The sequence below is a fragment of the Eurypyga helias genome, unplaced genomic scaffold (genome assembly GCF_000690775.1).
Source record: "Eurypyga helias isolate BGI_N326 unplaced genomic scaffold, ASM69077v1 scaffold18027, whole genome shotgun sequence".
Taxonomy (NCBI): domain Eukaryota; kingdom Metazoa; phylum Chordata; class Aves; order Eurypygiformes; family Eurypygidae; genus Eurypyga; species Eurypyga helias.
Window position 1 is genome coordinate 1 of NW_010261425.1, and position 25,250 is coordinate 25,250.

Here is a 25,250-nt window from a genome sequence, read left to right on the forward strand (position 1 = left end):
CGTGGCGGCGAGCCCCGGCCGCCCATCACGTGCTCGTGTGTTGCATTGTGTTTGCGGCGGAGGGAGGGCTGGCCGTGTCAGTGATCAATGTCATGACTTCCTCCTCGGGCTGGAGCAGTATCAGAGCACAGCTGAAGGAAGCTGATTACTGCTGGTTTCAAATTGGCTGGGAACAATACGCACACGCACACGCAGCCCGCACCCTGGCTCCCGCGTCGCCGCTCCGCGCCGGGGGGGAAGATGAGCTCAGGGGACGTCGTTTGCACTGGATGGCTCATTAAATCACCCCCCGAGAAGAAACTCAAGAGATACGTAAGTGCAGAAGCTCGGCTGATGTGGGGGTTTTTCTCGCTAAAGGGATTTCGGCATGTGCTCGGGGTCTTACTCTTCCTTTGAAACGTCTCGCCTGTTTCGGCTTCGCTTTGACCAAAACAAAAAGATTTACAACTCCGTGCGCTTATGGAGTATTTTAGTTTTCACCGAAATTCTCGCGACCGTTAGAACTAACCTTTCCCGGCTCGTAAGATTATAATACTTCAGTTGTTATGCAACATATCTTAGGTTAAAAACCACATTTCGGTTTCAGTTAATGTTGCCGTAACCAACAGAATTGTTGTAACAGAATTTCAGATGTCACTTTGCCAGGGAAGGGCAAGAACCTTCGGAAAAAAAAAGTAATACTTTAAATTCTGAGGCTCTGCTTTGTTAAGATGCTCTGTAATTTCTATGACACTTGCTAAAGGCAACATCTGCAACAGTTTTATTTACCAATTTAATATGCCAGATGCAGTTGCTAGCAGAAAGCTTTACTTTTTGTCTGTGATAAAGCGGTGCTAGAAGATGCCATGCTGTAAAGTTCCTGATAGCTGAAAGGTGAAGGGGGCTGATGAGGAGCAGCGAGCACTGCATGCGTGGAGAGCTGCGACTGCATTATGTGTAAAGGGGGCCCCTTGTTTCGTTCTCTATCTGCCCGCCTGTTTTTCTGAAAAAAAAAAAAAAAAAGGGTGTGTGTTGCAAACATAGGAAACTGTATCATTGCAGGGCTGCGGGGAAGGCATTCCGGCTGGAAATTAATGACCCCTAAAAAATTGCTTGGGACAGCATTAAAAATGTAAGCCCATCGTGGGCCATTTTGCATACTCATTTGTAATGGTTCTTCATCAGGCACGTTGTTACTGTTGTTACACTTCTGGAATCGGTAATATTCATTTGAGTCCTACACTTCTACCATAACTTACCCCAGAGTAAGCGATCAGCACTGTACTAGAAAGATGCCACCATATATATGTCTGTCACACTCCCGAGCCATATACATAGCTTACATCATTTGTCATGTTCACTTCTGTTTATCAGCATTTTTTCTGGACTGCTGATGTTAGCTTTTTCTAGCAATATGAGGCATAACTGTGGTGGTAGATATGTGGTAGATAGCATTTGGTAGTATATTTTTTTCTTTGCACTGAAAACCAGGAGAAAGGATAATTTACTGATGTTTGAATTTACTTCTAACTTATTCTAGGCCAGAGTTTCTTCTTTTAGCTCATAGTATTGCATTGAAAAGGCTGAATATTTGCTTTGTTCAGTTACTATTTTCCAAGTCTAAAACAGCCACTATGATGTGTCTCAAGGGAGCTCCAAATAAAATATGGATATCTAATTTTTGTTGTATTTTGTAACGAGTGCACTAATAGCACAGTATCACAGGCACCAGACGATGTAAGAGCCACTGATTCACCCAGCTGGTATCATTAGTTACTCTGTCAGTGAAGCTTTTTTTGATGACTCAATATTCATAAAAGGGCAAAGTAGAGAAAACAGAATGTCATAAAGCTGGGATTTGAAAGCTCCCGTTATACAGTCAAGATAATAATCCAAACAGGGGCTCTGTTCAGCTCACAAGACTAGTTGCAGTCTGCTCTGGTCAGATTTTGCACTATAAAACCTAGTGAAATTCTATGTTATTCTTCAAACATCAACCAGTAGATTAGCCAGATCTCTGAAGATTAGGCTTTGTTTTTGGTTAGGAAGATAAACTACTCCTTTGTCCATAATAAAGCAAAAAGAAATCTGCTGTATGTACAGCAAAGAATAATGTCCTTTCTTGTATGACTTTCTTGTATGACACAGTGGATGCTACAATCCAAATGGAAATTGTCTCTTACCTGCTGTAAACTTTATTTTCCCCCACTTTTTCCATAGTTTCACCAGCATGCTAGTTTATGCATCTTGCACTGGGGTGGTGGATAGCTCAGGCTGAACTACAATGACTGCTTAAAAACAACACAAGTTTTAAAACAATGACTGTTTAAACTGACTTCAGTAGGTGTCAAGTGCCAACCACTTACAGGAGAATGGTGTTGGCTCCGGTTCTGAACTGACAACACACATAAATCCCCAAGCTTTACACCAGCCTTTGTGTTCAGCTGGCAAAACCCATGGTCTGAGCTGAAGCTTCCAGGGAGCTTCAAATACTGGCTTGGTCTGCTGCTCATTGGGACCTCTCTTACACTGGAGCAACTCAGTTGCTCCCACGGGGCTGTCTCCCATTTTCCGTTTTCCCGAGTTCAGCATCAAACCTTTGTGAGGTTTGCCCTGAGGGTCTCTTGTTTTACAGGCAGATAAATTCTCGATCTGTTACAATCACTAAGAAAATCCAATTAATTTCAGTGGGATCTGTAGTTACAAGACCAGACAAAGGGGTGAATTCAGGTTGTGAGACTGGGAACTACAGATAGTCCCACTGAAGCCCCTGAAAATATTTACAGTGTTTATAAAATTAAATAAATACATCTTTATGAGATTGGAGCCTAAAGACCAAACTATACCTTCATTTATGTTTGTGTTCTGATGAAAGCAATTAGGTTTTCTACGCATGAACAAGTCAGGATTTGGCTCTAGATAAGCAGAACGTTATTTTCAAAACTTTGAAAAGCGAAAAGCAGGTGTTAAGAGTCTATATTTTTCCTGTAATGTCTTACAAAGCTGATGCTCTTAGTAGAACTATTCTTAGAAGTGTCTTATCATTCCCTAACAAAGGCTGCTCTCTTACATGCGCAGGAAACGAACATAAGATTAATTACCCAAGTGTAACTTTCTGTAAAAACAGAGGGCTTAATGCTAAATGCAGAGAATTCATTAAAAAGCACAGGGAGCTTCACTTCAGCAGGCAAATACTCTAATCGTGGTTTAATAGCATGTACAATGCTTTTCCCTCTGTCTGATACTTGAACCATGAATCCACCACGTCAGCCTATCTAAAGAGGCAGTTGTGCAAGGAGTCTCCCGGGAGAGCAGTTGGTGTGTGTTGCAGTTCTTTGTCCCCTAAGTGTGACCTGAAAGCTGTGCTGCTCTCATTTCCCTGCTTGGTTCCAGCTTTTCTCACTGGTTGGGGCTCTGTGGGCCTAAGGGGTGCCAGGGAACCCCCAAAGATCTGGGGGAGCTGGCCAGGGCAAGAGAGGAAGAAGCTGCTACTGAAAACTAGGAAGTGGTGGTGGTGGAGGTGAAGTCCATAATGCTCTAGACCAAAAATGCTACATTTCAGGCACAGCTTGACACTCAGCCCCACAGGAGGAAAAGCTGGCCCCACTGGAGATTTTTGGTATTGATATTAGTGGATCATGAGTACCAGCCTCTGTAGGAAATTAGATGTCATGGGAGAATCTGCTCCAGGTTTGATAGGTTTTGCATTGCCGTATGTTAGTACTGAATATGCCCAACCATAGATTTAGATTAGGCATTCAGAGATGCAAGGGAAAAAAGTGTTTATGTTTGCTAAAAAAAAAAATTTAAAAATTGAGAAGGTTCAGGGTGGTGTTGTTCACATATCCCAGTTCTGTAGTGTCAGCCTTGAACAGACGGCTTTTGGAAACTTTTCATATAGAAATATAGCTTCTCTCTGACTGGTAATATTTGTTTTCTGGTTATTGGAGGGGGGAGAATGGTTTCATGGCCTAGAAAACAAAGAAATTACTACAGCCAGTGCAAAAGGTCACTGTGAGGGGAAAGAAGACATGGAAGAAGGCAGAGAGGTTGTCTAATGAAATAATAGACTAGTGCCACTGAGAAGACACATTGTTCATGTGCTGATAAGGAGATGGGATTTTTAACAGACAGCTAATTTCAACCTGTCCTCAAACCGCTGTCCTGTAGTTTGTCACACCAGTGAGGAGCAGCCAGCCTGCCCGCTGGCCCCCGTGAATGCCACACCAGCATTGACTTGCTCTCTGTTAAGTTACATGGTTTGCGGTAGTAAAGGGCTCGATACAGATGCTTGCTTGTTGTGAGTCAGTGCAGCTCCATTTAAGTCAATGCTGCACAGCTGTACCCCAGCTGAAGAGCTATTTTTAATCTTCAGTACTATACAATTTGATGAGGGAAGACCACTTGCTCAAAAAAAAAAAAAGGCGGCAAGTTTCCCACTTTGCTTGAGTGACTGGTTTCTTCAAACATCATTGAAAACCAAAATTCCTTGTCAGCATCTCTAGAACAAGAGTCCAAAATGGACCCTGCGTCAGAAAATTTATCCTTGCACTTCTTACCACACTTCTTGGAGTGTCTGGTCTGGAAGACAAATAGAGATGTAAGTTTGTGTACCAGAATTTGAAAAGCTTACAAAGCAGGGTCCATGCCTGCTTTCTTTGCGTGAGGAGCAGTAAGTGCCGTCAGAAGGGTACAGCAGCAAGTAGCTGCCGGCTCTGACTGTTGGGGGGATCTGCCAAAGCCTGGCCACAGCACACCATTGCTAGGGTTTTACCAGATAAGAGAATCTAGACAACTTCTCCATTTTTAGCTGAAGTTCTGGTATTTATCAGGAGAACAAACGGGAAGTTACTGGCCACTAAGAAGAAAAAGTAAAGTAGAACTATGGAAGAGTCTGCTCAAGTAATAGGAACAAGAGTCCCACAGCACTGCTAAGGGTGAGTGGGATGCAGAATGTCTGCTCTCTGATATAGTGTTGGGCTGGTTCTAGCAGAGGACACTGCCACCTTTGCCTAAAAGAAATCCCCACATGCAGTGTGAGGTCAAGCACTTCTGCTGGTTTTGGGGGGAAATTTCTGAAAAACAACTATCAAAGAGAAATCTGAACTTAATTGGATGCAGAGTGTCTGCTCTGGACAGAGGACACTGCCACCTTTGCCTAAAAGAAATCCCCACATGCAGTGTGAGGTCAAGTACTTCTGCTGGTTTTGGGGAGAAATTTCTGAAAAACAACTATCAAAGAGAAATCTGAACTTAATTTTTGTCCATAAGCCTTTTTATTTCCAAATGTTTCTTGCAATGCCTCACCTCTTAAGCTCCATCCCCTCTGAATAGAGTTACAGCCACCTTTCATACCCTGCTGGAATCAGCATCCCAAATGCTCATTGAAATAACTGAGCTTTTTTAACCAATTTGTGCAGGTTTTGTTTATAGTTTATAGGCTGGACAGGAATAGGAGTCCCTGTAATGGAGAAAGTCAACAGAGCCTTTTAGGTGGTTCTAGTTATAAGTTTTGTACCTTTGTTTTTCCTGCTGTTACTTCTTTTCAAAATCCAGCGTGTATTCTATCTGATTTATGTATTAAGGAAGAACAAAATTTTGAGAAAATGAAGACTTTCATACAGAAGCTCCTGTGCTACAGACTGTGTGTTCCCTTCTCTCTGAAAGCCTGAACAAATTGATCTTGCTGGTAAAATAACAGCAGAAAATTTATTTTAGGGAGGAGTTTCCATCATTGGAGTTAAACATTTGTAATTAGCTAAGTGCAAATCAGACCATTTTCCACCACTTAACCTTGTTTTGGGAGGTTAAGTGAGATGTTTATTCTAGACCATTTTCTTCCATTTCAACCATGTTTTGATAGTTTACATGTAATGTTTAATGAGATAGGCTGACTTCTAAGAAAAAAATAATTTCTAAAAAACACTGCTGTTCTTGGCAACCTGTGTATCAGAACGTTAAGCAGAATAATTTCCCTTGGACTATTTATTTGGGTGGAACCGTAATAGCCCTGAAGCCCCAGTTTAATCTTTGACTACATGTTTTCAGTGCACAGGAATGTACAGCTATTGGTTTCTATTCAAAACAGAAACCAGCAAGTTATCAGGTCTTTGCATTCAGAAATAGAGACTTTAAAAAAACATGTTAGTTTGAAACACAGAAAGGAATGTTAACTTGAGTGGTAAGTGAACTAGTGATGCAATCAAACATGTCTTAGAGGACAACCCTTTATAAGTTGGACTTTGGTGAACTCTTTGGTGTAGCATGAAAACTATAATATGGATAAACACACTGCTTCTACCAATAATGCATTAAAAAGCTATGTATGTGTATTATGCCAATTCAATAGGTTTTTAGGGAAAGGGACAAGTTTACTCCTATGATGTTACTCAGTAGAGAAACAGTTGTTTTATTTGCTTTCTTTTCCTTTTCATTTGAATTGGAAATGAATTAATATGTGATAAGACAAGGAAAAAATGCCATCTTTGAAATGAAATTTACATGTCAAAACATTACATCCAGCCAGATAAAATAGATTTTCCTCTCATTTAATTGTTGAATAATATGCAATACTTCAACTTTTTTTTCTGCATTACAATAATATCTTTGACTTGTGTCAGTTTGTGTTTCATCAGAAAACAAACAAACAAACAAGCAAACAAACATAGCCACGCAAAACTCAGTTGTAAAATCTGCTGCAATTTGGTATTTGTTAAAAATAAACCAAAACTGATGTCTGGTCTTCATGGCAGAAAACTACTCCCTTTCTTAGGCTAACTCATTTGTAGCTTTGTAACTGTTAGAATGAGACAACTGTTCTTAGAGATTTTGTTATTCCCTTCCCTTCTGATGCCAGAAACCCCACCTGACCCCTGCAGTCAAAACTGCTTTGTAGCTTTCCACAAAAGCCTTGAACAGTGCATTCCAGTTATTCAATATCCTTTCCCATAGAGCATTTTACAGAAAGGCAGTAAAATGTCATTATTGGTATGAATTTAAAATCTCTTAAATGAAGATGTTAATTTACATGGAACTTAGAATGTCATCTGAAAGTTTTTGACTCGTTTTTGACAATGCTTTTTAATAGACAGTAGTTTCTGTGTCCTGTCAGGGACAAATATTATTCATCTGGTGACTCCAAAGTCTTGGGGACCACGGGTTATGTGTCCATATTTCTGTTGGACAGAATAAGGGCCATAACAGGACCCTTTCTAAATGTGCAACTCTTGTAATCTCAGCAGAGCACATAGTTTGTGAACAATCTGTTTTTACATACCACACTTGGAAACTGTTCGTAGAAGTTCAAGGATTTTCCAGTTGTGAAGCCATTTTTTCAAGCTGACATGAACTGGTCGTGCCAAGGAGAAGCCAGTAGTTCGGAACAAGCATGAACTATGTTTGACTTGCAGACTTTACAAACGGTGCAGTAAAGCCACTGAGTTTACCGAAGTATTGCATTTATAAACGCTGGGAAAGCTGAACGTGTATGCCTGCTGTAAGGCTGTGCTTCCAGGATCGGTTGCTGATTCCACAGAAAAGCCACCAGCATTCAGAGGTGACTGTGTGCTGATAAAATCGCTATGAGATGTGAAAAAGCATCTGAAGAGATGCCAGCTGAGTTTACAGTAGCAATGAAGAAACAGTTAAAGCAGAAGTCATGAAGTGCTCACTGCTTTTCCAGCTCCTACATCTGTATTGTTTACTAATATTTATAGTGGAAGCTTTGCATGCTTAAGAAGTTTTATTTTTCATAAGTTCAACATTTTGAACCCATTCTAAGAAAATGATTGAGTTCTCACTAAGGCCTTAGGTTTAAAAGTAAGAAGGACTTAAATAGCTCGGGGAATTGCTTTTTTGAGATACTTAGGCACGTTGCTCCCACTGAAAAGGGATTTGCAAAATGTTTTCACTGGGTACTCCTCCGACTCCGGGGCTGTTTGTTCAGGTCTTCACTGGCTAACTTCCCCTGGAAACCAGTGGGATTTGAGCTGTCAGCTGAACATGGGACTGATACTCCAACTTCACTTTGTGCTTTTTAACATGTTCCTTTTTGACTGACAACTCTCAGTGTCATATCACCTTTGAGCTATGGATTATAAACTAATGGTGAACTGGTTTTGAAAACTGTGGAAAACCACTGGATAAATCCCATCATAATTTCAGTATCCTCCCCAAACTCCCGCTTTCGCTTGTGCTGAGCCTGAGAAATATTCAAGCTGAAAGACCATTGAGACAAACAAGCAGAAAGGTTAGGGGACAGCCTGTTTGGCGTAGGAAGAACAGGCTTCGTGGAAGTGACACTGCTTTGGTTCCCCTGTGCGGATCCCTGCGCTGGGTTTGCAGACTGTAAACCTCATAATACTGGCTTGTAAAGGGAAAAATAGGAACATTTATTGAAGTGTTACTAGACTGCAATGCTGTAACAGTTTTTTTATGAAAAGCATGGGGTTTTTTTCTCTTTTCTTTTTTCAAATTCACAACTGAAAGTACTGTTGCTATGTTACTGTAATGGTGTGTAGGCTGCTAAATAAATAGAGGGAGTTTAGTCCATGCCAGAAATAGAAAGCCAGGTCAGAGGTGACATTTGGGACATATTGAGAAAAAAAGAGAATATATAATTATTTCTTTCCTTCCTATCATTCTCTTTAGTCTCATTAACCCCAGACTACTTAGAAGGAAATTACAACAGAATTTCTGGACATGTGAGAGTACTAAAAATTGACACCTTTCAGTTCTGCTAAGGCTTTTGGCTGTTTTGGTGCAAGATCAAATTTGCAAGGGAAACCAGTAAAACTGTGGCACCTGGCACACTTGTGAATTGAATAGCTACTTCGAGGTATCGAAGAACATGGGGAACTCTTGAAAATTCACTCTGCTAAGGTGTGCTCTAAAGGGAAAATCTGACAGAGGGAATAAACTTTGAGAAAATGTACTCCTATGAAACCAGAAACAGGAAATTTGAGTCCATTGTCCTTTTTGGGACAGTTTGGCAGGTTCCCAAGGACCAGATACACAAAAACTTGCTTAGGCTCTTGTGCAAGTAGCCCTAGGTACCTGATAGGCACCTGATTCAGTAGGTGATGGGAACTGCAAGCTGGTAATGTGAGAACTGGAGCCCAGTCCTCCCTCCATCCGTGTCAGTCGGAGCAGAAGCAGCCCTTATCCTAGGAACGTGCACCTCAGCCTCATTACTTGCAGACAATGGCCTCTGACTTGATTTCCAGAATGCTATCACAGATGCTGGATGCTGGATTCTGGGGGGTGTGTTCCCCCAGCCACAAAGCTCCTCATCCCCACTCCCAGCCCTTTGCAGGCATCGCTGCGGGTATGCATAGCACCCTGATGTTCCGATCCTGCCTTGCCCTCGGTCCTGCTGCTCTCCCAAGAGCATCAGCAGCCCCGGGCTCATGGCAGAGCAGCTGTGAGCTGTCAGACCTTCCCGCTAGCAGGAGGTGGGACAGAAACACGGACCAACCTCCTTCCTGTGTGAGTTAATTTAGCAGATTTGTAATTAATCTGTAAGATCTTATCTTCAAATATATGTGTTTACTTATAAACAAATCATGTAACACAATATGAGGCATGTAGTTTCTTTGGGAATTAAGGAAGAAGCCCACTGCCATAAGCTAAAGCAGTTTGGTGTATGCTATCCGTTAGAGATTTCTTTGTGGTATTTTTGTAGTCCCACAAATTTGTTGCTTTCCTACAAAGAAACGATGTAAATGTGCCCCATGCCCAAGAGACCTTTGGGTTTGAGGCATTCCAGAAAATCTTACATTTACCATTAAACTTATAGAGGAGGATTAAATCAGAGGGTACAAGAGCCAATGGTGCTAAGTACAGTTCTTGTTCCGGGGGTTTTAAAATTTTATTTGTTAACACTCCTTGAGTGGAGGGCTGGAATTTGAATGACTAGGAGTATTTTCTAACACGATGGACGTGGATAGCTGGTTTAATAAGAAACTTTCCTAATTTTCAGCGACAAGCCAACCCCTTGTGCCTTAGACCTTGAGACATGTCTGCAGAATGTCTGAGGTTCTGTGTCAGAACATGAAGGAGTAGTTTAGGATCCATCAGGGAGGGTTGTTTACTTACATTAGGAGTTTGCTGCTGCTGAGACTGGAGACACATCTTGTTTTCTAGCACAGCCAGTATCCAGCCTTAGACTGAAGGAGAGGGTGTTAGGGGCTTTCTTGTCCCCTGTGGATTTCAGACCCTCATTTGGGCTCTGTCAAATCCTTTACCCTTGCCAGAGACTGCATTTATCTCAGACACTGAAGAGCAATTATTATGATTTATCTGTCTTTGGAGTGAATAAGATTTTACCAGGCATTTTCTACACAGAAATCTCCAGCCAGAAGTGCAGCCTACAGCCTGTCCTTCCCAGGGCTTTGTTGCCCATGCTCAGCAGATTACCCAGTTTTAACCAGCAGCAGCAGCATTGCTAAATGGAAAGGAGGATGAATTATACCCTCTGCAGTTCTGTTATGTTATCCTCCTAAAGGACCTATTTGTCTTTCATTATATTTCCAGGTCCTTTGTGCTTAAAATGTTCTTCTAAACTTTATAAGTAAACTTGGTTTGCTGGCTGGTAAATTAAAGCTGTTTACCCATTAGAGTATTCCAAGTGGCCTGCAATGACATCTGCCTTTGCTCTTTGTTAGGGCAAACGTTCGGTTAAAGCTGAATGAGTATTATGTCGAGGCAGAAGATGGCAGACATGGCCAGGTTTCAGATAAGCTATAGGTGAAGATTAAGTATCTACACTGCTGCTTTAAATCCCTAAGGACTCCCCTCACCATGGCACTTACCTTGTCGTGGGTTCAGAGATGCTTTAGTGAAACTTGCCATTTGAGAACGAGCGACACAAGATTGGGAGGTGAAGAGCTTGTGAGCTTGCATGAAGTGGTAGCTGTGCAGTCCTCTCCAGAATACAGTGATGGAGAGGGATAGTCATAGAGATGCGCCCCAGTGATATGTCTCAGGAACATTTCCAAGCAAATGATTTGCATGTAGTTTAGCAACCTGAGCTATGTGAAGATTTCAGCAGCGGCGGCCCTAATTCTTATATGCTCAGAACTTACCCTGCACCCACAGGCAGGTTTCACTTTGACTCATTCTTCAGGTTTACTGGATTTGGAAATGGAACTGGCATCTCTGTATGAGCATATTGTTGTAGATTTTAGTTCAGAGAGTGGGTTTTTTTGAAGAAAGCAAGTATTTTATGTGTTTTGTCTGCATAAGAATAAAAGATAAAGAGCAGAGGAAAGCGCTCAGATATATGACCTTGTACTGTTAATGGTCTTAAGGCCTAGGGTCATTTTGTTGCAGGGTAGCTGGTCACTTCTGGTTTGCACCTGGGGTTGCTGTGGCCAAGGTACCTGCTCTGAGAGGAAACATGGTCATGCAGAATCACTCCGGATCTCGTTCATGGTGCCAGTTTAGGGCAGGATCCTCATGATTCCTTGCTGGGCCTGACAAGAAAAGGCGTATGACCCTAACCAGCAACAGTATCAAGTAGGTATGGTGAGGTAGCACAACTGAGTTCATACTATCAAGCAGGAAAATTTTCCCTTGCAAAATAAAATGCATCTATAATGGACAGAATGGCCAAGTAAACATTGGCTTTAATGAGCTGCTGAAATTGGGCAGGTGTGCCATCAAACAGGAAGCTTAGATTGGAAGCTTTGATTTGCATTTATCAGTTCGCACAAATCTGCTTGGATACCTCTTTGTCCTCTGTAAAAAGATTTCAGATATGAAGTACTTAGACTCATCAGAAAAAAACAGCCTGAAATAGAAATGGCAGCTTATGTTCTTTAGCCATATAGGAGGCTAAGGAGAAAGCCAAAAAAAAATGTAGTCTCAAATTCTAACCCATTATGACCACATTTGTGGGGAACAATTAAATAACGTGGGCTGTTTCCCCTACATATTCCTTACTACGAACAACAGTACCTTATGACTGGTGGTATCTTCATTAAAGTCAGAACTTGAATACCAGAGTTGAGCTTCAGGCTTTTCTCTTTAGCTTTTGTATCAATATGCTGGATGTAGATCAAGCACAGACACATGGTCCTCAGCAAAAGGGGAATGGAGAGAGAAAAGCAGAGAGGAGGAAGCTTCTGGGTGGAAACCCCCAGATCTGTCATTATCAGAGCTCCTGGTAGCTCCAGTGTAACTGGGAGAGGTGGTATGTGGTATGGGAACTGTGACATTTACCAGCTTGTTATTGGAAACCGCAGACAATTGAAGGATAAGAATATGTTAAAATGCACAGTTTCACTTTATTTTGTGTAACATCATTCACGCAAAACTTTCCACTCAAAGAGATTGTAGGCAGATAGAATTATGGTGAAAAATAAAAGCGGAGTTGCAGAGAAATTCCTAACTTCTTAAAAAGAGTAACCTCTGAAAAATCTCACTTTCTATTTGAGAGATAAAATCTATCATTGGTGCAGCCATTTTTGCTTTGCCTGGCATAAGATTTGCATGACTCAGAGCCAGCAGCATGCTGAGGACCAAGAAATACAACAGCAAATGCTGGCTGCTGGCCGCTGGCTGGGGAATTCCCGTACCATCTTTGAAATGATGATCCTGTTTGATGGGGCAACACACAGAGTGCGAGGCAAGTGCAGACGATGTTTCTCCCTTAGGTGAGGTCATTAATCTGAAGGGTGACAGACAGTGTGAAGGCTGCTAAACACCTACTTTCATAGCAGTCAGTCCCAGCTGGTGAGGATGGGTGATGTAATGGATCTAGCAGGAGGAGAAAGTTTCCAAATGGGAGGGTGAAAATTTGAAAGGCAGCACGTAGGAATGAAGAGTCGCAGTCCTAATCCGAGTACGCCGGCAGCTCAGCAGATGGCCCAGCAGATGAGTTGCTATGCACCACAGTATGTTCGAGAACATGAGAGTAATGGCGAGGCTCCACGCAGAAACATAGCCCTGCCCTGTGCATGGAATGGGGTAGCATCAGATGCCACGCTCCTTACCCCAGCTGGGCGCTCCGTCCCCCATCAGGGAGCTTTGTTGGCCTGCACACCAAGCTTTCCACAGCAGTATTTCATATTGTTGTTCTGCATTACAGCAGTTTCCTCCCCCATGCTTTGCCTTCCCTCTCCAAACAGAGCAAGAGCCATCCCCAGAAGTGTAGGTCCTTGCCACTCACACTAACACTGGTGTTGCACAGCTCACTCCTCCTGCCCTAGGCTGCAGCTCTCAGGCTGAGCTGGCACGTCTCTTGGGGTGGAAAACCTCCTGGTTTGGGCTGTAGAACAGCCTCACTGGCAAGTTTGGGGTTTATTTCCTACAATTTCAGTTCTTGCAGCAGTGATGTCCAGTGTCCAGCAAGATTTCATGTGTATCATATGTGACTTCCCCCGTGCCTAATAACTGCAGCCCTTTGGGAATTTTAGGGGAAAACTTCAGAAAAATCTCTAAAAAACCATTCTTTATTTAAGAACTGACCAGTTTGCATCTGACTTTCTGCAGGGATGTGGTTTGCTGCTTACTGTTTGTGACACTTCTGGGCTCCATTTGCAAATCACATATGCACTTACAGCTAGATCCTGGAAAAAGCCTATTTTCCACTAAGAGCTTGGGCTAACCACTGCCACCTCACAGTCACTGCTGCGCCGCTGCTCAGCATAATGGTGTTAGGAACTTTGTTTTTTTCTAGTGGTTTTCTTACAAACCTCTGTTAATCCGGAGCAATATATTCAGATGGGAAATTCTAATAAATCCTAATGTTTTGTGATACAAAAAAGAAAAATCTGTCTCACTAACCAGTTTACGTGTAACATTGATGAAATGACTACTGCCAAGTTGTTTCAAGAAGCTCCAGTTCCAGTGCAATCTATGGGAAAATTACATAGGTGTATAACGATTCATGAATTCAAATCACTATCATTATGCTGATAAACATCTTCTCAGATATTCCTGGGATGAGTGACATCTTTTTCGTTTATCTTAAACGGTTTCTGAAGCGATATAAACTAAACTGGGAACAATGTTCTGTTTTCCAGTATCGGTGTTCCCATGGCATGCTAAGCGCCAGCAGCTACATGGCAGCTCAGCTATGCTAGTAAAACTGCAGACAAGCCTTAGATTAAAGCAGCAACGACAGAAGCAGTGGTAATCCCTGCTTTCCCACATGCTATCCTGGCAGATTCCTTTTATCATCTTGCAGTCTTAAGAGCATAGTTCAGGTTTTGGGTCTCCTTCTCCCTTGGTATATTTGTTTGAATTGCAGACAAAGAGATTCTTTAATCCCTCCTATTTTTGTTGTGGTCCCCTGGAACCAGCACTGAGACTACCAAACGCACTGAGCTCGTCCCAGGGTAGACTGCCACTTCCATCGTGGGTTGGCCAGTCATTGGGACGACAGAAATTCTGTGAGCCCCCAGTGAAGGTGGTTTGGACCAGCTGGGGGACTAGGATACATGGTTGAGGGTATTTCGATATTGGACCTTTAAAGTGTGTTTAGCAAGGGGAATGTTCTGATGGTCCATAATTAAACCAGCCAAACAACAGCAAAAAATATCCAGGTCTGTATTCACTGTAAAATAAAACCCTCTGAAGTGTCTCTCAGCATGAGGACTGTGAGTCAAAGTGGAAGGTTTTATGTTAGTAAAGGAAAAATTAAACATCGTCATCTGTCTTATTGTAGAGAAGCAGAAGGATGTTAAAAATGTTGTGCTGGCTCATGTTTTTTCTGCATAAGTGAATTTTCTGGGCATCGTACATGCTTAGAGTAAAACAGTTAAATAGGAAATAGTGAAATCCACTATGACTTTTACATAACTTTTTCTTTCATAACATACTTGTGCAATAGAGTCAGAGTGCAATAATCAAACTGTGGTTTTTTCCATGCTTGAACATTAGTGGCCATCTGGAAAATTGCATGCTACCTATATTCAGTGGATTGGCTGAGTGAGAAAATCACCTCCTAGGGAACTAAAATTAGTTTTATGTGCTTGGCTAAGTTGACTTTTGCCAGGAAGAAACATAAAGAGGACATAAACATCTTGATTGTCCCCATTGCTCCTTGGGGATGGTATGAAGTCGGCACCAGGGTGCTAACGCTGCTCTCGGACCCCGTCTGCAGCCGCCTCGCTTGTCCAAGGACTGCCCTCACATAGGAATGGTGGCACCACGCCTGACAGCTTTCTGGAAAGGACACTGGAGGAGCCTCCAGAGCAGCAAAGAGATGCCCGAGTGCTGGAAAAAACCCTTCACCTTTTGTAAGAAGATCTTGTAGGAGGAAGTGGTGACCACTCCTGAGCAGGGCTCTGCCACTGCAGACACCCTGTTTGCCTGTAGCACTTGCAATTGTGGCATAGCAACTTACGTGAAGACCCTTGGCTGAAACGGTCAGTTATCACTCTGCTAGTGCAGGGTGTTGCGTCTTCTCTTCCCAGTAGAAACTCTGAGATGCAGACGGGGTCTGTTCTGGGAACGGGCTACAGGCACTCTCATTAGTCAGCAAACACGAGCCCCAAGACAGGGAGTCAGCAACGGGGAATGGGGAGGGGGACACACATCCAACACCTGTTGATAATCCAGTTATTAAAAATAAATGTTGACTTGATGAACTTCTAACAGAAAACCTGTTATTTCAGAAGGGGACTTCTCTAATGCTCAGCTCCTAGGGTCAGGGCTGGAAGTGTGATAAGGCTGGGGACATCTCACCTGGGTGGAAAGAAGAGCACAGCTATCCAGGTAGTTATCTAAGTACACAAGGTCTTGGCAGCTTTGACTCCTGTTCTTTTGAAACCCATGTCTGACAATATGTTATATATTTGGCTTATTATTCCTGGATTTTCTCAGCTTTTCGGTGAAAATGTCATTAATTACTAATTTAGTTCAGTGGAATAAGAAAGACTCCAACTGTGTATTTGTAGTGCATTTAGTGGTTTCAATCCTTCATTTATAACTGCTCTTTCCTGAATATGATGCTGATGGGAAAATTCTTAGTTTCACAGTGTCAAGACCTTAATTAATCAAAGACCAGACCAGAAGCAGAGCACTGTGGAGAAGATCCTTAGGTATCGGAAGTCACTGATAGTAAACCTCTGTGGGAATGGTGCCTGGCTGCGGTTGGGAAATTTGCCTTCCAGTTACACGTTCCCCTGGCTGCAAATGCAGTTGCTGCTACTCTTTCCGTGCGCAAAGACGAGGCACAGCCACCGAATGAGTCATGGATCTGCGCTCAGCTGTGTCTGACACATGAACCTCCTGAGCAGGACAGAAGCAGCAGCTTTGTGGCGTGGGAATGCAAGGCGCACACACAAGTCTTAGGCTCAGTGCAGGCCAAGACTTGAAGGTCTCTTTAGAGCCTTTCGGCTTTGCTGCTTTTGACTATATCCAGCCAGACCCACCTCTCTCACATTCTTCCTTCTGACGGTTTTCATGGCTAACTCTCAGCATCCATACAAGTGCTTCCCTGGCCTCCTTGAGTGGCTGCCACCTGTGCTAGCTCACAGAAAAGCAAAGTGGCCACAGGTTTAGGAAATGGCAAACAATCAGAAAGATCTCTTGTTGCTCTTTCTCTCCCTTGAACTGCAACTGCTTTAATCTCGTGTTGCAAAACGAATTGTGGAGCGGGCTCATTTTGCCTGCGAGTAGGGCTGTGGTCCTGGAGCTCTAGAGGAGCAGAGCTGCTTCCCTTGGAGGGTGTTTCTAACACAGGGCACAGGACATCTATCACATAACACCAGGACAAAACAGTGTTTCTAACACAGAGGTCAAGCAATTTGTGAAGTGAAATTAATGTCATGGGTGTTGATTTAAATGTCAATTAGAAAGTATGTATGGCAACAGCCTGTTTCTAAAGGCATTGATTCTTTACAGCGAAAGAATGAAAGTGAAAATACCCTGAAAAACAATAAAACAAAGAGTTCTGGCTCTGCAAAAGTACAAAAATTTAGCATTGGATACAATGTATGGTATGGGGAAGGGGCATGGGATTATTTTAGTTCTTCATTCATCTTCAACTTCAGTTGTGCATTATCGATCTGATTTTGTACTCAAGAAAATCTTTAGTTCCCCTTTTAGCTGTCAGATAGGAATGAACACAGAATCAGCCATGGAGAAGGGGTCTTGGATTAAATAAATGCAAAGTGCTAAACCAGCTCACTTTCAAGGCAGTTGGATTATTCTGCTTGAATTTGGTAAGAATTGAAATAAACGATAATGCAGAGGAGACTCAGGTTACAGGAGCAAAATCAGAACTCGAAGTGATGGACAAAGATGTCCCATGGCATATTTAAAATACCAGCAGGATAGTCTTCTACTGGATTTATTGAAAGATGAGTACCCAAATACCCCCAAATTCCTGGATAGGCTTAAAACTCTGTCCTCTTTTAATTTTTTTTAATAAATTATTATATAAATTTGTATATTGCAATTTCATGACAGTAGCAGTGCAATAATGTTAGTAAGCACTGTAATTTTCAGCTTTCATTAAGTAATAAGAAGGTCACAGAATAAAACATGAACATATGTGATGGGCTTAAAAAAATGAACTCAAACAATCAGTAAGACCAGAAGCTCTGTAAGTGCCAAATTATTGTTGCAGAAGTATTCTTTTTATCTGTGGGTCAGGATTTCCAAGAAATGAGAAAAAAATGTAAACACTTCCAAGCATTTGTCCCTTTGGGCACAGGGTGTATTAAACAACAACAACAAAAAAAGGGACAGCAAAGAATTGTTGGCCAGGGCATTTCAGACAGAAGCAAATAATGCCTAACTTAGTGAACAAGCAAGAAGAAAGGACTTGCAAATGGTTTTATCACCTGATTTATGGCATTTCTCCATGCACCTGAGTTTTAAAATGTCTCCTTCAAGTTTAAAGAAAGAAACTGGAAACCTTTTTCTTTAGTACAAGTCAAAGCAGGAGATGGTTGTGGTAATTACTGGCAAGCAAATAGTAAATACTCTCAGAGGTGAAAACCACAGAGCTGGAAATCGTGCCTCTGTTAAGCTGGGTCAGATTCTGTGCTTGATTGCACTGCATGAATAAATTATTGGAAGACACATTTCAAGCTCTTTTTTCAGAAGTGAAACAATAATCCAAATTCTTATTTTTGCAAAGCAGGGCAGAAACATGCAGAAGTGTGTGGCATCATACATTTGCTGCTTTATTGGTTTATGGGTGCCCTTTTGAGTAATACCGGTACAACTATGCCATTGTTCAGCTAGATTGTAAGATATATACTGTATAAGTTATTTCAGCATCTAAATCCATTTTGTTTCCTATGTCAGCTCTTTGATGTTCTTTTGATGCCACAATAAAAAGTAAATTGAAAACATTGACTGAGAACCTGTGCTGATAGGGTTATTGAAAAAAATGTGCAGCACCCAGTCTTTTGTTGATAGGAACATTAAATAATGGCACTAAGACTGTTTCCCCTAAACCAAGAGGTACATTGGAACACCATAAAATTCAGTAAGGTTGCTTTTTCTTTGAAGTTGCCTGGAACCCAGTTGGGCAAATACTGTAACTTTTGGGGCTGCCTGCTGGCGACAGTAATGCTTCATGTTTCACCTCAAGTCTTCATCTGAGCTATTCCTGCTCTGATTGCACACAAAAATAGGTATGGCAGTGCCACAAGGAGGATCAAAGCCAGAGCAAAATTCTTTGAGATGTACCTGGTGTTGTGTTGTAAAAATCTCCCTTGCTGCCTTTGGAAGCTTTTTCATTTTTCCTCCACATCTTACAGTCAATTCATCAGCTCCATGGAAAGACTAGTTTTTAGATCTGACCTATTCCTGCTCTGATTGCACACAAAAATAGGTATGGCAGTGCCACAAGGAGGATCAAAGCCAGAGCAAAATTCTTTGAGATGTACCTGGTGTTGTGTTGTAAAAATCTCCCTTGCTGCCTTTGGAAGCTTTTTCATTTTTCCTCCACATCTTACAGTCAATTCATCAGCTCCATGGAAAGACTAGTTTTTAGCAGGCTTCCATAGTTTGTGACATCATTACATCGTGTTGCTTATCACACATAGCACACATGGGTTTTGTATGTGTCCAATTATTCTTGTAACCTCCTGAAACCAGGGAAGGAGCTTTGCCCCTTGTTTCACTAAGGCCAGGATGCCATTCATCATCTTCCAGTGGGGTGCTGTTTTCTCCCTCTATGGTCTTCCCTCTAAATCAGAGTCTTTGGAAACAGAAGAGGCAATTCCCTTGGCGTACCCCTGGGAAACAGCTCCCTGGTATTTCACAGTGACTTCTAACACAAGAATCAAGGCAGCACTACCATACGATTCTTTCTGGGCCTTGTAAACTATAAAAAAATATATTTCAACTTAGGAAAGGCTTTTCTATCTGCAGAAGGATTAGCTCAATCATTAAACTTTCTCACAAGTTCCTGCATATGCTTGTCTTTTACCACCTCTCAGCCTGTCTTGTAAAAGCCTCCTAAAAACATCAGCACCATGTCGGTGCCCTCTGAGCGGCCCACATCTATGTTACAGCCTCACTTACTCTGCAAAGCATCCATAAATTATATTTTAGAATCCACTTTCCTCTGGCTGATTTAGCACATCTTTGTCCTGCCCAGGGGGTATCTTACCTCCCAGATGGCTTCATTTGGATCTAGCAGATTTAGCACTTTAGTAACCGCGCCATCAGCACACAACCCGGTCAGGTTACTGAGTACAGCATACATGTCAGTTTTTACACTGCATCCTAACAAGGCACATTTACAAACTGCTTCTCTGAAAAACATGGTATGAAAGAGTCATAAGCGAAGGAGAAGAGTAGGAGTAATTCCGCATTCAGATCTAAATTTGTGTCAAGTGTGGGATGAAGTTTAAAATAAGAAAAGATAATAGTTGGGGTTCTGTTGTTCCTTTCCACCTCTTTGAAAAGTCAATTTTGATCATACTCTTTACCTCTTTAAAAATGTAAATTCAAGTGATGGACCTTTGCTGAAGTGTTTCATGAGTTAAAATTAACCTTGAAATTTAGCAGGAGGTGTTACTTGCTCTGCATTTATTTCTACTTTATTTTTTTGTATCTGACCAGAAATGGGTAGCATGCAAATGTCTCCTTGTGGTTTAAACAAAAAAGCCCTGAAGCCTAAAAAAGGAAAGCAGTTACTGCTTTCTGTGTACAACCACTGCTTTCAGATGTTTCTTTTGTATCTGTGTATGCCTGTGACCATGGCTCCATTTTCACTCGAAACTACTCTGTTGTTGGGGTAGGAGGGACTTGAGGAAGGGAGTTTACTAGTTGAGTTTTCTCCTTGACGGGAACTCATCCATCCCCTGGAAATCAGCGAGGATCCAGGGAACGACATGAGGATGAGCCTTGTCTTTCCCTAGTTATTCAGAATGTCAGTTAATCCACTGTAGAAAGCTGTAAAGGTTTCAACCGAGGTGCCCATCCCTGAATTCGCCTGACAATGGCCGTGGTTTTAGACGTCCTTCCTACGCGCTGTTCTCTACACTGTTGCTGTGTGCAACACCCAGACAACAAGGGCAACACCTTAAAAGAAAACCTCTCTTCTCATTCAGGGCCACCCCTCTGGGGTATCCTGTGCGACAATTATGCCAGCCTTTGCAGGACAGAATTTCTCCCCTCTATGCAAATCTGGCTTGAAGTCTGTCGACAGCACTTTGCATTGGTATGTTTTAATGACAGCCAGAAGAAAACAATAACTTCATTATATTTTTCCTTTTCCTCTTTAGTGTATTGGTTTATTTTTGTCAACTTTGAGCTTTTGCATTTAATTAAGCTGAGATCATTCTCCATTAAGCTGAGGCACATGGCTTTAGTGAACTGTGAGCTCTCACTAAGTTAGCTTTGCTGCTCCTGTTAGACATTTTCTTGGTCCATGCCCTGCTGTAAGCTTTGATGCTTCCAGACTGGTGTTTTCCTCTCATAGTTTATTAGTGAGTCATAAAGGTCTTGTTCCACTGTATTCTACTTTACTTTATTTACTGATGATAGATACTTCATGGCCCTCTAGTTTAGCAAAACTGTTTTTATCAAGAATAAATAAAACACAGTGAAGGATCAATGACTGTTCTCCTTGTTTAAAATATATATTATCCTCTATATTCAGAGTTGTTAGGCATTCTTTGCACTTTATAGGTCTCCAGAGATTGGGTCAGACATTTATATAATTAAGAATTAAGCATTCTGAAGTTCAAACCACTTTGTTCTTCATTTGTGATTAATCTGGTTTCTTACATTGCACTTCAGCCTTTGGTTTACGTACTTGGAAAGTGTTTGGTTACTGAGCTGCCTTTCTTTATAATACCATAAAAAATCAGAATATGTGGTAAATTTTGACCTTTTTTAGAGAAGGAAGAGTTGAAGAAACGCTGCTGCTGAAGCAGCAACACAATGCAGTGTCTTGCATAATCAAATGTATTTTGGTTAAAAATAAAAGCTTTTGAGATGCAAGGTATTTAATTTGACTGTATTCTGGCTTCTAGAAGAGCCTACCCCTTCCAAAGTGAAGTTTCTAGGTACTGACACAGTGGTAGTGAACTGACTACTGCTGCAGGCATAGGAAGACTGAAAGTGTACAGGAGGTCTAGAGCTTGAACAAAATCTTTCCCATAACTTAAGAAAGTAATAGTGAGAAACCCTACAAAGAGTGCTCTGAAACATATGGATTATGAATATATAGCAGAAGAAAGATCAGTTCACAGCACCCATACAGTCCATTAGCCTCAAGTGGTTTTACAAAGCATGACTGGTTATTCTGGTTGGGGGCTGCCTGTTATTCAAGGGAGCTGTGCAGAACCCACCCGTCAGCTAGCATCTCCCCATGGAAGGGCTGAGCATCTAGCAGCATCTGCACTTGGCATGTCTGGCTGAGCATCTTGCAGGTAGCTGGGAAATGTACTGCCTTGTTGTCCAGACTTAAATCCCTTTTCATAACTATAGGTAAAAAATAAGTGTGTGATTCAGAGTTTGGCTTCAGCTGACCCATGGGTTGAGCTGCTGTTGTTTGTTGTTGTAATTTCTATAGTTACACTGGAAGCACTCTGGGCATTTAAGTATTTTGACTGTTGAAAGCCAGAAATAACTAGTTGGAATAAAAGTGTTAATAGGCTGATGGCTGTGAGTGAGTCATAGCCACAGTGGCCTTTGAGACAAAAGAGAGATTGCTCTGAGTACAGCCGTGGAGAAAGCCCTTCCTCTGTGCAGCCTTACACACTCATTGGAGGTCAAATTTAAACTTCCTTACTCAGAGCACAAACAGCTCTTCTACATACTTAGTCTGAGCTCCCATACCCCAGTATCCCCGTATAATCCAAAGAAATACTTATGGGACCACTGCAAGGGTGGTAGAGCAAACCCTGCCTTGTACCCAGAGGAGACTTCTTCCCGGGCAGTTCCTGAACAGGAAGAGGTTAATTCTGCCCGCTGGCTTTGCATGGCCCACCTACAAATCAGAATTAGTGAGCATCCAACATTCAACACCCAAGAAGATTTCCACGTCCCTCTCAAGCACACGTTCACATATGGGGCTTACTTACCTCTCTGTGGTGCGTGGCTTTTGCATCAGAAGAGGAAGTGTCCTCTCAGTTTCATACCATACGCAGTGTGTGTGTTTCAAATACGTACCGTGGAACAGCATTTTTCAGAAAGAAAACCTTCACTGTCTTTGAAGTGAGAAGATGGTTAAATAGGAACTCATCACATAATTGGAGTCAAGATTCTCACTTCATCTTGCCAGGCACTGCGCCGACTTCGGGCAGTGAAAATGGCAGGGGAAACTTGCACTATTGCCCCCTGAATGTGGGCTTAATTCCTTAAATATTTTAATGTAAATGCGGTGAAAGACTTGCTGATCTTGCTGCGAAGCGTGTGCTCAAGTACCTTCTGGAACTGGGATCTAAACTTGGAGGACAAGTGGTTCGGTTATAAATGATTTGGCTTGGTTTTGGTACCCTCAGGAAAAAGCCTGCAACAGAAGAGCTTCTGTCAGGTTGAATGTGGGAGGTTAAACACTGCATTTATCCTTTTGGACTTGAGAGATAGGGTCTTTTCCAATTTTGCTAACGGTGCTGAAGTCTCTGGATCAGAGTGCTCTAGGGTGTTTATTTGTTTGCTCTGTGCTTGAACAGCCCTTATCTCACATCACTTTTTGTGGGATTCAGTTAGCAAAACCAGTGACTGTGAACTTCACGCTTCTGCTTACAGCTCCTGACATGATCATTACTCTGCAGACAGAGCAGATCATGTTGAGTTTCATTGGCAGTGTGAAGATACAGTACCAGGGGCTGTGGCATCACAGCAGCACAGCTTCCTGCTCTGTGGGCAAGCCTGGAACCAGGTCAGACAACAAAAGCGAATAGTTGTTGAAGTGTTACAAGATGTGTGTATCTTCAGGAATGGGCCAGGGGGCTCTCATCTTTGCAGCCAACCAGCAAACCATTTTTTGCAAAGAATTCCGGGAACTTCATGAGAATGTGCAAAGAAATTCAGGATAATCTGACATTTTTGCTGATGTGAAATTTGTCTGTTAGCAATGGAGAGCACCTTGATGCGGAAGGACCGCACAGTGCCATAGTGCGGGATGCTTATTGGGGTTTGTGTCGCACAGCGTGCCTGTCTGGGCTTGTGTCAGAGGTCCACAAGCTCTGGATGGAAAATTAAACAGACCCTGGAATGCTTTGTGATGAGGACCAAAATCGTGCAGAGAAAGAGCTGAACTCTGAAGCAAGTCTGAGTGATAGGCTCTCTCTTCTGGGGCTTTGTTTTTCTGATATAGTAGAGAAACAGCCTAAGTCTATAGGGAGCTGAGCTGCAGTGTTTTGCATCTTTTTTTGGTGGTGTTTATTTTGGTCATTTGTTGTTGGTTTTGTTATGGTAAGACTGCTCTCGCACCTACACACTGAATTATGTTATGCCTAGATAAACACCCTCATCGCTGGCCTACTTTACACTTGCTCACCGAAGTGTGAACTACCACATATATACCATGACCTGGTCTTTTTACTGATAAAGTGTATCAGGCATATTTACGTATTTCTTCTTAAATAAAGCACTAGATGTGTCTGAATTGTGACCGCAGTCACCAGCTCAGTCTGCTAATAGTGGGAGCAGGGGGGAAAGCTCACACATGCGTATGTGAAGCTCAAAGGAATCTGTTAATGTGTGTTATTCTCATGGTCCTTGTGAAGATGTATAGTGGCTTCTTACTGTCCAACAAGCGGAATTACTGGATCGAGTTGTTGGAATTAAGGTGTGGTGTGAAAGTCTAATTAGTCAGACCTCAGACACCTTTTAAACTGTGGGTGAATAGATGCCCCATGCTGTGGTCCATCACTGGGCTTTTCACGTATGCGATTGTGGGTTAGACACGAGCATTGCATGCAACATCGTTGATCACAGGCTACAAGGGTTTTTTTCAGTCTGGGAGTACTAGTAGTTTTATTTTTAATTTCAACAGCTCCCCTCATGATACTTCCCCAAACTAGTCCAATCACCTTGAGGAAGTTTTCCTATATAGAGCATTAATTCTCATAGAGCAGTGATGTCACTGATTTTTATAATAATTTAAATGAGAAGGTAGAAATATTTGAGTTAAAGTATAATTTCTTAATCTAATTTTTTTCAACAGGTATTTTTTCATTTATTTCCTTGAAATACACTTTCATTACTTGATGTGTAATGATTTACTACTAAATGAAGTTTTTACGATAAAGGTGGCACTGATTTTTGATAATAGGGATAGTCTATCTCCATCCCTAAATATCTAGGCATTTGTGTAGCTTGATATTCAATTACGCATGTTCTTTATGTTATAATTTTGATATTAAAGAGGTACCACTGTGGAAAGCTTGCTTTCCCCTAGCAGTGATCATTGTATGTGATCTGAAACGAGTTGCATTTGAATGGAATTGGAATTCACTAAAAATGCTCAAAAACATTTTAAAAAAGTCTAATTAATTAATTATGTGAATTTACCTACACATAGGATAGGTGGTTTTTCCTGTGTTAAATTTTTCACTCTGTTTTAGTTGTGGTTCCCCCTTTTTCTTTCTTTTTTTTTTTTTTTTTTTTGTAAAAACATATTCAAATATACAATTCTTTGACACTACTTATGTAGAAAGCAGTAAGTGAAATGCATGTATGAGTCAGAACTTTAATGCAAACTGATAAACTGCACGGTCCAGTACTTCTTCCTTCTGCTGTTTAAGAGAAGTGCTGTGCGCTGAAGCTCAAAGGTGTGATGTTACCCTTCCAAACTGAAGTTTCCAGGTACTGACACAGTGATAGTGAACTGACTGCAG

At 41.8% G+C, this 25,250-nt stretch overlaps 1 protein-coding gene across 1 annotated transcript in view; it reads left to right on the plus strand.

Annotated features, from left to right (window-relative positions):
- Positions 1–240: 240 nt before the first annotated feature.
- GAB3 (GRB2-associated binding protein 3) overlaps positions 241–25,250 on the plus strand; it is a gene marked incomplete at its 3' end in the record, with an annotated part of 61,349 nt that continues 36,339 nt past the window's right edge. The window contains exon 1 of the mRNA XM_010155379.1: positions 241–312. Coding sequence (XP_010153681.1) covers positions 241–312 — 72 coding nt within the window. The remainder of the gene's footprint in view (positions 313–25,250) is intronic.